Source organism: Bombus vancouverensis, chromosome 1, assembly GCF_051014615.1.
Source record: "Bombus vancouverensis nearcticus chromosome 1, iyBomVanc1_principal, whole genome shotgun sequence".
In the NCBI taxonomy this organism is placed as follows: Eukaryota; Metazoa; Arthropoda; class Insecta; order Hymenoptera; family Apidae; genus Bombus; species Bombus vancouverensis.
In genome coordinates this window covers 7,076,157-7,091,823 of record NC_134911.1, presented here as the reverse complement: position 1 = coordinate 7,091,823, position 15,667 = coordinate 7,076,157, and the positions used below count along the sequence as shown (strand labels likewise).

Here is a 15,667-nt window from a genome sequence, read left to right as displayed (position 1 = left end):
TGGCTACATCGTTCGTTATCGAGACGCGTAAATTCACCGAAAAATATTCAGAGCAAAACGCTCTCGAGAAGTCTACTTGAAACTAATGAAACTACTGGATACGCCCCTTTTGTAACGCTAATTTGTTTAATAAATTGATAATAAGTCCACTTTTCATTGTTCCATAATCGGATAAATTGCGCGGAACGGGAGAACTGAGGTTGAAAATTTACATTCCTATAGGGGGATACATTTTACATGCAGAAAAGTATGCTCCTATTTGTCAGGCTTATATAATACTTGTTAACTAAGTTAACTAAGTAACTTGTTTGTTAAGATAATTAAAATATTCGTTCTCAACGTTTAATTTTTTAATTACATCGAACAAAATAAATGTGATTTTTAAGGTTAATATAACATAGCAAAATAAAAACGTACTACATACATAGTATAATGAGAATGTTTTATATGACTTCGATTTTTAATGTTAATTTTTCAAATTGATAGAAAAAACATAAAATTGGAGATATGTAGTATCTCTTCAAAATACATTAAATAATTATACATATGTATATGTAGTTGATTGTAGAAATGTAGAAATGTTATACAATTAGTTGAGCTCAGTTCAGAATTCTTTCTTCCTTTGTAGCATAATTAAAACAAGTTTTCTACAACACATAACTTAGAAAATGTTATTTTTCAATAACACAACGTAGCCACATAACACGGAAATTGTATCAATAACTATTCACACGTGTCACTTTTGTAGCCAGACAATGAGATTCAAGATGCTTTTAGACATGTCCAGCTGTGGGTGTGGCTACATCATTCAATGTCGCCACCTAATGTTTTAATTTATAACCTCACTCCGCTCTGGTTCCTACCATTACTATAAGTTAATAAATAAAACTTGAAGTTGTCCTTTTGAATTTGAATCGTTAAATATATTTTGAACTCCTTTTTTATACTTACATCAGTAGAATACAAATTCCAATTATTTAAATTTAAATAAACCAATATGAATTTTTAAACAAAGAATATTTGAATTCGTGTTTGGAAAATATTGACATGATGAAGACGTACGCAACGAAGCAACATGAATACTTACGTAATTAACCATAGAACGTGCATATGAGTGAACGTAGCGACAAAAGGTAACCATAAACGTGCCAATAAATGTTTCGATATTGTAGGATCATAAATCGCGACCGAAACGTTTGTATGATAGTTGCGGAAAGTTTATGCTAATGAGACCGCCGGCTTGTTAACAATTCCATTTAAATTCCAGAGATGGCCTGGTGTGCGCCTGTGTATATGCATACGTGTGCATGTGGGCAACGATTTCATTAAACCGCCTCGAATTCGACGCGGACCTTTAATTTTATTTTCGCGCCATTGTGACGTGCCAAAAACGAGGAAGATAGAGATAGAGAAAATAAATATCTACTTTCAAAGGGACAGGCGGGGAAAACTAGCGAGTAGAACCGCTACGAAACGTAATCGTTCGTTTTCGTCGTCTGAAATGCAATTTCACTGGATCTTAATACGGACGCCCATATATACATAAAGTATACAGGGTGTTGCGCAATTCATGGTACAAACCGGATTAAGGAAACTGTATGGCTCAAAATAAGACAAAAATGAAAAATAATAAAATTGCGTTGGAGGTTTCGTTTTCGAGGAAATCGAGTTTAAAAATTTGTGAGATATACGTGAATTTAACCAATTCTAATTTGGACAGCAATGGAGAATTGCCAGAACGTTACTCTACATGTGAAAGTAGGTTGGAAATGAAGAATAAAATTTTGCTGTTTATAGCCTGGTTTGGGGGAGATAGAATTTGAATATAAGCAAATTTTCAAACTCGATCGTCTCAAAGACGAAAGCCTTAAACACAATAATTTTGTTTTTCTTAATTTTCATTTTATTTTAAGCAATGGAATCTCGCTGACCGCTTTTGTACCATGAATTACGGACCACCATGTGCATACACACATCTTCTCTTCACTTTCCTTCTTCATTTTCTCTTTTCTACGACTATTTACTGTGGCTCCCTCGACGAATTTCATGTTCTTCGTCCGTGTGTCCTCCCATTTCTCTCCTAATTCTTTTTCCGGCTTTTCTAGCTTGAGAAAAACCGGAGATTCCATTAACCACGGATAAGCAAATTCCGGACAATTCGGTTTCTGGCCGAAATAAATTCGTTCGTTGGAGAAGACTGTAAAAAAAAAAAAAAAAAAAAAAGGAAAGAAGAAAAGACGATGGCAAAGGAACGAAATAAAGGAAGATACTAAAAACAGATAGAAAGTGTGGCCTCTCTCTGCGCCTGTTTTTTTTCGCCTAACGAGATCCATCGGTAAAATTTCGTCCGACAGAAATTACGATATAACTTTTCGTCCAACTTCTTTCTCTTCTCTTTCCTTTGTTCCTCTTTTTCATCTTTCATTCGGTTTTTTCTTTATCTGTGCCCAATATAGGTGATCAACTACGATAGTCCTAGGGGAGGCGTATCGGTGATCACCGAGAAGGGAGAAGTTACAACGTCGTATCTTTTGGTGCAGCGTGCCCAGCGTGCAGATAGCGGCCAGTATACCTGCCATCCCAGTAACGCTAATACAAAGACAATCCTCGTGCACGTACTTAATGGTATGTACATACATTTACAGAAGAAGTTGGAAGTTCCGCGGTTTTTCGGGTTCTTCGTTAAAGTTGCTCGTTTCTCTCTACTTTTCGGTTTTGTGGTGCTTTAAAGAAATGATATTTCACGTGGAATTCTTGGCTTTGCGACTGTGTCTAGAAGAAAATGTAATTTGATTTATAATTAGAAAGTAGAAAGGGAGGATACTGAGGAACGTCGCAAAATAGCTTTGTTGAGAAAATTAAGTTTTAATATCTTAGGCCACTAGAGGGGCAGCGATATTCAAAGACTTTGACTGTATTGTTTGTCAAATGAAATTTATACCCCACTACAGAATTAGCATTTCTTGTTTTTAACCAGTTCACCGAATCTTTAACGCTATCTTATGGAGACATTTTGAACATTATAGTCATTGTGATTTGATATTTCTGCAGTTCTACTTCTCATCAGCAAAATGTATTATGAAATGGAAAATCACTAAAAATGAACATTCCTCTTTTTCCCCTCTTACTTTTCCATTCAGAAGGGAAGAAATTAATCAACCATCCGGCTTAATTGCTTTCCATGCTTAATAAACGAATAATTCAAAAGTAATAATTATTTTATCGCGCATGTTTAATGGCTTGGAAAAAGTTTGGAATCTGTACCGTTCAAGTTTTGTTTTCCTTTGACATTGAAATAGCTTGAATTTTGATTCTACGTTGAAAAAAGAGATATCGACGGTATATTTGCAGTTCAGTGGCTTGCTTAATCTATTTGCAACGGATGACATACTGGTACGTGTCGGAGCTTTATTAATATTTTAACGACAATAAATAACATACCGGTATTCATAAATTCTAGTTGTTTGCTTATATTTCTATCAGTTATTATGGCAGCGTCAATTATAAGAAGAATGAATATTCATTGGGTTCATGTTGGGACTTAAAACAGGCAAAGGCTGTAAATAAAGTAACTGGTAAACATTCGTTTTTATAGATTATGTTATTTTCTTTTACAAAAATTACTTCACCAAAGATCATCTGAAAATCGATGTATACTGTATACGGATAACAATATTCCTTTTTATACAATATGTTACAGCAATAAAAATTCATCGTTCCATTTGACCCTTCCAGGAGTTTCTTTTTTAACTCGTAAGAAAAATGATCCTTTATCGAAAACATCTTTTTCGATGATTTTGTGATGACGATATAACGTACGTACTATAAATTATAAAGCCAATTTTACCAGATGCAAATATATTTATCTCTTAGTTATTAAATAACTTACAAAACTACAGTGTTCTGTATACATAGGCATTAATCATAATATTTATCTCTTTGATACTTCTTTTCCTCGTAACTTCTTTTCCTGTATACATTTTTGTGTCATTAAAAAAGTTATAAAATTTCAGAGTTTTGTTTTGGATGGCTCATCCTATGTGGTAGTTATTGTGTTAATCAAGCGTTTAGAGGCCAAAGTTTTACACGAGATTGATACTGTTGTGATTTAGTTACGCTAAAATTAGAGGGATAATTAGTATAAAGAAGAGAGAAGAAATGAATGGCTTGACGTTTGACGGTAATTAACTAGCTGAATTATAGTAATTGTCTGTATTCTTCGGAAAGTGGCTTTTGATGTTTCAGTTGTTGCTCATTTGTTACGCATGAATGTACATTGTACATAGGTTTCTGTTCTTTGTAGGTACACGATGAACGAAATACGTTGTATATTTATTCGAAACAATCGGAGAATTACGTTTTGTGGAAACTGTAAAATGGCCGAGGTACCTGAAACCAACACAATTAACGTTTTAATTGTATAATGTGTCGAAACTTTTAGAACCATGAAGTTTCCAGTATAAAATGGCTCTCCACAAGTTGAAATTGAAATTGCAAATGTTCTAGATATCAAGTATCTGAAATTCATTATAAATTAACATTTAATTTGTATAATATGCAGAAACGTTTAAAACATTTCATATATCCGGTGAGATCACAAAGCTGTTTAAATGGATGCTTCTCTAATTGAAACTTAATTAAAGTAAATGCGAGATCGGAAATAATTTCATGATTGTGATTTCACAAATTTCTTACATTTGCTTTTATGAACAGCTTATTAATGTATAAGCTCTTCGTATCTGATTGATTTATTATCAGAACCCTGCTGTATATAATTGAACGTAACATTATTAGTTAATTCTCCAAGTCCCAAGTTACAAATTACGAATGATAATTAATTGTTTTGCAGAACAGTAACAAGCTTGGTAATACAACAGACAGAGTTGCACGAAACAATTTTATAAAGTATAAGCCACGTAAAAAAACTTTTTAACAGAAACCTATAATCTTAGAAGTTGTCACTGGCCAATTAACTGTGTATTATTAGTTCATTAATTATCCTGCAAGAAGATTATTTTATATGCTTGACTAAGTATAATAACTCATTTATTAACTATCTTCATGTTATCAGTGAGGTTGCGTGATGCAACATTCACGACGATTAGTACATGCGAATACAGTTAAGGATTTGAAATCAATAAGGATTGCACGTACTTATGTGCTACACTAATGGCAACCATTTGCTGGAAGCAAGGTGCTATTCCAGGTTAAGCATCGATCGGTTAAAAGGTTACGGGGAAGAAGCGAAGTACAATGCATTTTTCACAGAATTTTTAATTAATTCCTACTTCTTCAATTTCTACGAGAATGTTTGAATCAAGCGCTTTATCCAAAGCCACCTTTACACCAAAATCTAATCCTTGGTCAAGAACCTAGATGTAATGGACGACGTCCATCTTGTGGTCAATCAAAGGTCACCAACGGTCATTTTCTCAAAACCATTCCCGCCATCTACCTAACCACCGTGAACGCTCCTGAAGACTTCTGCTCGTCCGACTAATTCCGTGAACAGCGTCCAACTCAAATCACTTTGTGCAAAATAATCTATTACTCGGCTGGCTTCCCTTCGGCAATACTTTCACACGGCACAATCCTCCATGATGAAATTGGAACTTTGAAAAAGTTTCCACATTTGGTGCAGCATTTCTTACAGCGTTCTTTACGGGAGGATCCAATCTTCCAACGAAGCAGGAATTTTAACAAAAAAAAAAAAAAAAGAAGAAAAAGAAGCGCAGAAATATGCATAAAGAAATTACAAGAATAGAAAGAATTGAAGAAGAGTAATAAATAAAAAAGGTAGTAGCAGTAGTGTGCAATTGGGTTGGTAACTAAGTGATTGCAAATTTTGCCATTAGGTGGTATGGACAAAATCCGCAATCACTTAGTTGCCAATCTAATAGATAGTGCTGAATTGCAGAACAGAATTTCAACAATAAAAAGTACGATGAAACGAGAAATAAAAATGGCAGAATAAAGACACCATGGAAAGAACATTCAAGAAAAATTCTAGCAGTTAAAGGTATATACATCGGTAATAAAAGCAATACATACATATTGGGGACTGAATGAAAACTGAGGTTATGTTTGCCACGCAACATGATTGCTGTACAAGTTTTGGTTTCTTATCGTTTTAGGATTCAGTCAATTTGTTCGTGGAAACACCTCGTCGTGTAAACTTTGCCACTTGTCGATTTTACGATCGTGTCATATCGTAAAAACTACTATGATATGATCGAAACTTTTCAAACAATACATATATTGCGATCAGAGTACACATGTATGGTATTTGACGCTTGAAGAAAAGGTGAATTTTGCTGAACAAATAATTCTGCGAGCCATTTGAAGTTGAGCACGAGGATAGAAAATGAAATTCGAGTATTACGAATTAACCTTCAACTTACCTAATACAGTGAAACTTGGGGGATATTTCATATCTCAAGAAACGAAGAAAATTTCTCCAAGTATGGCTGGCCCCTTAATTGAGCCGTCTAGGACGAGAGAGGGTCAAGTCAAAAGAGTCGGAAAATCGAGTTAGCTCGACGCTGCTGTTCCACTGAAATTGAATAGCAAGCTTTAAGTATGAATTTCACAAGATGAGATGAAATTGATTTACTTGCCATTCTAGACTGCTTGATCATTTTGAGTCGTATGACCAAGAATAGAAGGGACAATTGAAGGTGAAGAGACACAGCAGCAGGTTCTTAAACCTGCCATTGAAAAACAGTGGTTCTTTTTGCTCATTCCTTCTCTTTCCCTTCATTTTTCATGATGAGGAGAAACAAGTATAAAAATGAGCTATACTTTCGGACAATGCAATTTCGCCCCGAAGACTCTCCTCCTATGACCATAAAAACAACGGAGTTATTTAGATGCTTCCACTTTATATAATATAATATAACGTCGAGGAGACGCTACTAAGTTTACCATCTAAAACGTCCCTCCTTACCTCCTCCCCTTTTCATTAACCCACAATGTACGATGATTTGAAAATCTTCTAGAAACGTAACATTTGTTTTGCAAAGTGATAGAATACACAGTACAATTGAACGGAGGATTGTACTACATGCGAAGATAAATTAAAAATATATGAAAAATTGTCAGATACACGCTGACTTGTCTGATTTTTTAGAAACGCATAATCAGATAGGTTATTCTACATGCAAAAATAGGTGGGAAGGTTTTCAAGAAAATAGAATTTGAAAATTTTATAAGTACGCGTCAACTTGACCGATTTCTTATTAAATGAAAGTGGACGATGGTAAAGTGGGTATTTTACATGCGAAAATGTAGAATAAAATTGTTTCATTTAAAGCCAGCATTTTGCAAAATATCGCATTTGAAATTTCCTGGGGTACATTAATTAGTCAAATCCGATTCTCATGAAAATGAACAAATTTTATCACTACATTTTTTAATATATTGTTGAATGTAAAACAACCTTTTACCATATCTCGTATAATAATGTGATATTTTATTAATTATTACAATTACCTAGAAGTTTGCGTATTGTAGTTATTTGGCGAATTAAAATGCAGAATAATATACATACAGAAGAATTTTGGCAGTTTTTAAAATGTATTATTCAAAATGTGTTATTAATGTATATTATATCCATTTTTATGTTTTCCACCAACTCTTCTACATTTGCATAAATTAGTTCAAAATTAATGAAGTTAAAACTGTTTTAAACGTTAATTAGAGACTCTCCTAAATCTAATATTAGTCACATGCAATCTTTTTTGACCGTGTTGAATGTTACCTGTTATATTGCGTTCATCTTCGTCTTACCATAAAAGGGATAAGAAATATAAATCGCCATCCTGAATCACCCTATCTGTTGGAAGATTTTATCTGAGCTGCCCGATAGATTGCAGCTCTTTCCCCCCGTGTGATTGCTTGAATACACTCGACACAGTTTTACATCGTAATTGATAACTCGCCTGGATATTCGATTTTTCTGTATGTTCAGTTTCTCGATTTCTCGTTCTAGCTACTAACCACGACCCATCAATTTACTATATGAAGACTACAAAACACGATACACGATAAATCAAATTCCTTGTCTTTTTAAGGAGAAGCAGTTTTAAAATTTAGTACGTCACTAATTAATCTTATACCACCAAAATTGTCTTTTTATTTGAATTTACAGCTAAAAATTTGTTTTTTCATATTCTTTAAAATATTACTTATCTTAATAATTGTGCTGTGGCTTTTATAAAACTGTACCAATTTATCAACTATTTTTTGAAAATTTACATCTATCGACCCACCATTGTGGCGGGTAAAAAAAAGACTAAAATTGTTACCTACGCTATGAATTTTAGTAACATTGTACTAATTGTTTACCATATTGATAATAGCTATCTGTTCTGTGGTGTATATAATATTTGTTAATTGCTCGTATTTAAATATAAATCGATTTTGTAAAAATATGGTGCCTCTTTATATTAGTCATTTTATAAACTTTCTTTTCAGTAGGGTCTTTCAGGTTTTGCGCGATTCTTGTATATTTTAAATATGTAAAAAATTCTATAAGAAGTTACTAAAATACTTCTAGGTATGTAGTTTAAAGTTACAACAGTTAAAACAGTTAAAAATCTTTCCTATTTGTGATTATTTTGCAAAATGAAAATCAATATTCTGCCTAGATCATGGAAGATATCGAGTGCGTCATTTAATGGTTAAAATCCTCCTGTTTAATTATAAAGCAAGAAAAGAAGAAAATTAGCGAAAATGTGCTTATCTATACGTATTTTTCCCCGTAATTTTCATACATAATTATACGTATCTTCGAAAATATGGCTTTCAATGGTAGAGGCGATCTTTACCAATATTTGCAGGATATTTCGAGACAGTAAAGATCGGATTACCAAACACACCAGCCGACAGTAGCGACACGACGAAAGCAAAGGGAAAAATTTTTAGCTAAAAACGAAGGAACAGTGAAAGAGATATTTCCATTAACACGACTTTCCATTAACTGGTCCGTTAATGAATTCTCGTTAAAAACTACTCCGTTGTCGTAATCGCGTTTCTGTTGCAAAACTCTGAACTCTCCCTCTCCTCTTCCTCTCCCTTTAAAACAGAAAAAGAGGAAAAGGATGGCGTGTGGCGGAGGAAGAGCGGCAGAGATGGTGGAAGGAAAAAGAGAAAAAGAAACGGTGCAGTATTTCATAACACGGTATACTATATAGGAGAAGGTTCGTCGTTTCTCACTGGGCTTTGACCACGTTTACAAAACGAATGAATCCGATCGTTCTCGCCAGAAGATAACGGTCTTAGCAAAAAGCATTCGGTTGAGTGAGAAGAGTAATTAAAGAGATTTCTCAGAGTGCACGGGGCGCGTCGAGCTGAGCTCAGCTATTGTTGTAGTCACCACCACCCCTTTTCCTAGCAAAACCATACTGCCGTAGAGATAGCCTTCAGGAACTGGAATTCCGGATTAGGGAGTCGGGCAGGATATGTCTGACAGAGAAAGATAAACGTCTATCGACGACCAGCCCACGCCGGTTTATCATAAAATCGATATACAGACCATTGTCTATAGTCTCTAGCAAAGATTTTGCTCGTTCAAGACAAAACTGGCAAGACCATCTCTCTAAGGATCGTATTAGTAATGCTCTCCCCTCCCTTCCTCCTCACTTCCTGTCTTACTTTTACAATCTTGTCACGTGGCTTTTTGTCACGTAAATGTCGCATACATCATACATGGCTCTCCATATAGATCGTTTTCTAACCTAATCTCCGGGAGCTTCGAAGTTCTCCTTCGGGAGAGAATCCATTTGTATATGACATCCTATAAATTTTTCTATCATTTATCGTTATTTATCATGTTTCATTTTGTACTTCTTTTTCATTTACAGACATTCTATTTGAAATACAAGGTGTTCCAATATTGATGGTATAAACGAAATAGAGGAGATTCTACATGAAAAGAGCAAATCGAAAATATAGAATAAATTTGTTTCACGGTGAGGTTTCGTTTTCGAGAAAATCAAATTTGGAAATTTGCCTAACAAATGTGAATTTGGTAAATTACCAACTGAGCACGAGCTGGGTACAATCAGCAAAAAAATTTATTCTATAATTTCAGCTTATTTTCGCCTCCTCATTTGTAACATTAATACTGGGACACCTTATATTATTTACATAACCTCTTTTATCTTCTAATTTTCCAATTTTCTTATTTAATAATTTTTCTTATATTTCATTATCATTTTATTCCTTTAATTTATCATTCCTCAGACCTTAACGACGCACAAGAACATTGATGAGAAATATGTACAGTGAGGAAATACCCCGTGATAGAATGCAGACTGGCTTCCTTAAGCAAGCGACTCCTCGTCACAGACTATAATAGCTATTGTGCCGCGTTAATGCGTCTACACTCGGAGAAATCAGAGAAACACTTGATGTTAGAGTCACAGGATACAGAAGAGGCCATCGTATGGTAGTAAAAATGTCTATCTAAACAGAAAAAGCTTTCAAGGTATGAAGATCACTCCCCTTGCAAAGGGATGATATGCTTTTTTTTTAAAGGTGTGGTTGGAAGATTCTTCAGACAAGCACAAGGATCCATGGGTGTGGAAGAAGACTGTTGAAGACCGTTAAAAATTCCGGCAACAATATACATACTGATGGCGGAAATTATCCATATGCAGGGTGTTAGAAAGGGAAAAAACTCAAGTTTTCTTTCAAAGGGTACTTTCCTTTTTGATAATCTCGTGAATATTCAGGAGCAAATTACAATCTTTCGTGCTTTCACGGTTAACACGTAATCGCTGTAGTAAAATCCATTTTGGGATTATCGAGTTTTGATTAAAATTTTGTAACACACATTTCCCTATTTTCGTCTAGTGGGTGTACCAACAAAGAGAGAAACGTAAGAAGGAAGCAGAATCGACCGACCGAACCGAATTTTGAATTCGAGTCTCCTGTTTACTACAGGCGCTTTCATCTTGCAGAATCTTATATTCAAGATGGCCGTTGTGTCCGTAGAAAATACAAAGTAGAAGGAAAAATCTAAATGTACAAATATCTGAATTCAGGAAATTTTCTGTAAACTTTAGAGGAGAATTATCGTATTACTTAAAATTATCAGGATTGTAACGCAAATTAGTATCTTATCTAACCTAATTCTCAAGTATTCATAATTTCAAATATCTTCAAATAAATACAATATATATCATTTCTCCTAAGATTAAATATAATATAACATATTTACTAAAAGGTTATAAACCTAAAACCGAAACTGAACAAACGCTAAATTATTTCATCTTCAAAAGTTATTAAAATCCAATTTGAAGAGAAATTCACAGAAAATACAAAAATTTAATTTTTGAATTTAAAAGAATATAACGTCATCACAGTGAAAGAATTTCTAGTGCTCTTTGTAACATTTGTTTGATGGAATTAACATTGCAAATATTTACTAGAGCATCCTCTATGTGTGTATGTGCGCGCGCGTGGCACACACACACATAGCGTGGCGTAGAGGAGAAACAATTCCAATAAGACGACGGATGGTAGAACGGAATTCAATTTGAATTTTAATCATTGTTCGACAGGGGAACATCCAGCAGCGATGCAACACGGTGGCCAACTGAGGCTGGCAAATCTGCCATTCGTAATGATCTCAACGACTCTGCTGGCCTTCCTGAATCATCGTTATTGAACCCAGCTACCGTCGTGGGATCACGAAATACTCATTTCAGATATTCATCGGTAAATCTCTCTCCTCCCTCTAACGGCTCGTCGTGGAAACATTTAAAGGAGAGACTGTCACGGTGTTACGCTGGAAATTTGATTTTTGCATGAATACGTGCTGAGCAGCTGCGCTTTTGAATCAAATCTTCGAGTCGAGTTGTTCGTAATTTAATCGGGAAGTACGAGCGAACAGGGAATTCCTGATTGCAACAACGTAATATCTAAAGGAAATTTTCATCAAAGTGGAATACATTTATTTCTGTTAATATTATTTGTAAATATTCATTTCTGTGTTCAGCTGTGATATATTCATTGTAAAATTATAGTACTTCTTTTATCATGCAGTAGCTACAAAATGTATTTGCACATACCTGTATTTTTTAATGAAACATTCCTTTATTAAATTCTAATTAGCCTCATTTTTATAGTATCAAATTCTTGTAGTCATACTATGGTACTGTTAAATGATATGAAGTTTAATATAATTGAATCTAATAGATTAATATGTAAATTTTATAATAGATACAAAGCTGTACAAAATTGAACAAGTGGTAGCTCTTTTTGATAGCTTTATTTGTTTGATCTTTTAAATTTTTTCTAATTCTTAATTTTTTCTTTTTAATGTAAATAACATAATGTAATGTAAAAAACATAATTAACTAGAGTACCTTTAAAAACAGTAATAAAGAAAATATCAAAATAATTTTTAGTTAATTAATCTGATTTGTAGTGAGAGATTTAAGAGCAATAAAGCTTTATTTAGACATTTACGTTGATGAATTTTCGAAGAAATAATTTACGAGCACGTACTTCGGATAACGTCCCACCCTCATTTATAATAACGTAGACAGTGAAGAAGGAAGTCCCTAAACGGCGGAACTTAACCCGGACAGGGTTGGTCTAACGAAATCTCTTGAAAACTTTGTAACATTAAATACCCTCTAAACCATTAACCTGTTGGCTTCATAGATTATTCATATTTAAAGCGCCATTACGAGCGAACGAAAGTTCATTAAAAGGTGATATTCATACTTTGTCACCTATTCTTGTAAGATCCCTCTATGAACTGTTCACATAAACAATTAAGTAATCTAGCTTAAAAGATATTATTATTATATATTAAGTCTTGGATAACTGACTTTAATAGACAAAGACAGATATCATATTTTATTAATGTAATTTTCTATCATTTTTAGATTAAATTAATACGTCACTAGTAGTCGCTTTCTGAAAATTGGAGAACTTCTGGCCACGCAGAAAAATGGCTGCTACGAGAAGGAAGTGACAACCATCTTGAAAGTATACGAACCACGTTAAAAAGATATCGATGAGAAATGGAAACCGTAAAGTGATATTATTGGATCAAGAACACGAGGAGAAAGATCTGTGAAGGAAGAATAGAAAAAGGTGAAGGTGGAATCGGACCATATTGCGGCACAACGGATGCTAAATGTATTATAAGAAAAGTAGTCTGTTGTAACGAAATAATATAAGACTTAATCTATTATAGGGTGTTTCAGAATTGAATAATAAAATGATGCTTTTTTATTTTATAAATGAACGTTACGAAAGAAGTTGATAAAATAAGTTATAAGATAAACTTATAAAATATGAGAGGAAACTTTTTTTAGAACGACCACCATTTTAGATAATGGAAGTTAGATCAAGTTTCAATTGATTTAGATCACTATATCCATATCTGAAATTTGACGTGAAAGAATATTGATTTAAAATATGGATACTATAATTTATGTACAGTCTTTCCTCTTTTTTATCTCAATTTCGCTTTCATTTGAAAAGATACTATAGTATATGTATTTGGACCATTAATAACTATTAGTAATAAAATAAATTTCTATTCCTTCAATATAATTTTTCAATCTTGAGACATCCTATATTTAAAAAAGTAAGATAAAAAATGAATAAAAAGTAAACTGTCGATGGTAATAATAGTTCGTTGAAGACGAACCGTTTACTGCTGAACAAACTACGATTTTATTTGCTGTGTTACAGTTATGAGACAATACATTGTACTTGCCAAAGGAAATGTAAGAATTACTGTTGAAATGCAATTAAGATTTTTAACCGTTTCGTCATAAACGATTTATTATACAGAGTGGGTTAAGTATAAAGTTGTAAGTTGATTTTTCATAAATCACTAAACATATTGACTTCATATTTTTAATTAAATAGATCAAATAGGCTAATCACTTACAATAATTTGTTTTAAATGACTAAGGAATTTTAAAAAATATTTCAAATACATATTATACAGTTTGGTAAGAGTTATTATAAATAAAGAATCTAATATCTAACTCCATCTAAAATAAATGAGAAAGTATCACTCTATATTCTTGGATATTGTCCTACAAAAATTTATTTACAATGATTGTCGATATGTGTTATTTAATTTTTAAAGAATGTCAATATGTACAATGATTTCTGAGAAAATAACTTGTAACGCTTTATTTGTCTCACTGTATATATGGAATATAGACTATGTTACAATTTCTAAAGCACGAGGAAATACTGGAGAAAATTTGTTTGTTCTGTGAGATGACAAAACGGGAGAGGAGGAATCGTGAAAATCGTTTTTGACCGTGTAAATTGAGAGTCCGGATTAGAGACACGAAATAAATCTGGATTATCTTCGAATTCGATTCGATTCGATTCGTTTCGATCAGAGAAGAAAATAAGCGTTTCACGCTAGAAAAGACAGTGATAACAAACTGACAATGATGTTTGTTACGAAACAAAAAAACAGCGCAATCATTTTTTTCGTTTTGTTTATTGTATTTTATTATTTTGTTGATAATTACACGAATGTCTGAATAAAAAAATAAATAAGCGGTTTTTCGATGAAGATTCAAAACAAACATCAGACTATGTTCATATTAGAATCACTGTAAAAGGTTAGTCGTGGCTAACAAGAGTATACTTAGGAAATTGTCGCTATGTATATCGAAAACCGAAATTCAATCGAAAATATTGATCGGTTTGAAAATTAATATGCTAAAATATAATAGTAGAGATCGCTTGAACTTAAATTAATATTTTTTGGAATAAACTAATAAACAATTGTATCGATTGTAGAAAGTCTCCTATGGGAACCGAACGGGATTTCTAATAAGAATATAGTTCTGATTTAGGTGGTTGAATCGTGATATTAGCGGCAAACCATAATCCGTTATCGCAGTATAGAAAACGTTAAACTCAAAACGTAAAACTGAAAAAAGATAACCGACTAGGAACGACGGATACTATTAATCTAATAAAAAAATCATACACCTATTCAGTTTTCAGTTTCACGTTGTCTGTCCTGCAAATACTCTCGATAAATGTTACACACGATCCATATTTTTTGGGCATCCGAGCTCAGGGTATACTTCCACACCGTTTTCGGTGACGTAGAAAAATTGCAATTTATAATGTGTTCATTGTGTATTAACGCATCTCGTCGTTGGTGTATACACACATATACATACAAAAAGAAAAAACAGCATCGTAATAGTGAACAAAAGTAAGAAATCAGTTGTTAGGATCGTAAGTTCGTTGAGTCACGAGGGTCAAGTTGTACTTAAGGAACTCTCCGTTATGAAGTAACTAAATACTTTTCATCTATCGACCTATGAAGCCAGAAATGGCACAATATCGATAAAAAAAGGAGAAAAAGAATTGAATGCGTGGACCCAAAATTAAAATCGTTCTAATTGGACCAGAATAACGACTGTTAATATTTTATTTAGTTATAAGTTTTCAATAAACGTCGGTTACGTACGTACATTGTTAAAATAAAGTTTTTTCTCATAACCATCATGTGCGTGTATTTGAATGAGCGTGAATGACATTATGAAAATGATAAACGAACGAATGATATATTATGTGCAAAAGAAATATTTCAGTAATCAGATTAAGGGAAAATCGATTCTATAACGGTTACACATGTTCAAAGATTAATTGC

At 33.3% G+C, this 15,667-nt stretch overlaps 1 protein-coding gene across 11 annotated transcripts in view; it reads left to right on the top strand.

Annotated features, from left to right (window-relative positions):
• The window catches only part of LOC117160681 (neurotrimin), a 60,473-nt gene extending 45,299 nt beyond the window's left edge, over nucleotides 1–15,174 (top strand). The window contains exons 5-10 of one of the 11 annotated variants that reach the window (XM_076617085.1): nucleotides 2,457–2,625; nucleotides 4,014–4,180; nucleotides 4,304–4,385; nucleotides 10,246–10,450; nucleotides 10,540–11,028; nucleotides 11,568–11,704. In XM_076617085.1, the coding sequence (XP_076473200.1) occupies nucleotides 2,457–2,625; nucleotides 4,014–4,096 (252 nt within the window). In that variant the 3' untranslated portion in view covers nucleotides 4,097–4,180; nucleotides 4,304–4,385; nucleotides 10,246–10,450; nucleotides 10,540–11,028; nucleotides 11,568–11,704. Of the gene's footprint in view, nucleotides 1–2,456; nucleotides 2,626–3,700; nucleotides 3,907–4,013; nucleotides 4,181–4,303; nucleotides 10,451–10,539; nucleotides 11,029–11,567; nucleotides 11,725–12,902 lie in introns of those variants that run through there. The other 10 variants (XM_076617065.1, XM_076617072.1, XM_076617067.1 and 7 more) reach the window with 10 other exon arrangements.
• Nucleotides 15,175–15,667: the final 493 nt, after the last annotated feature.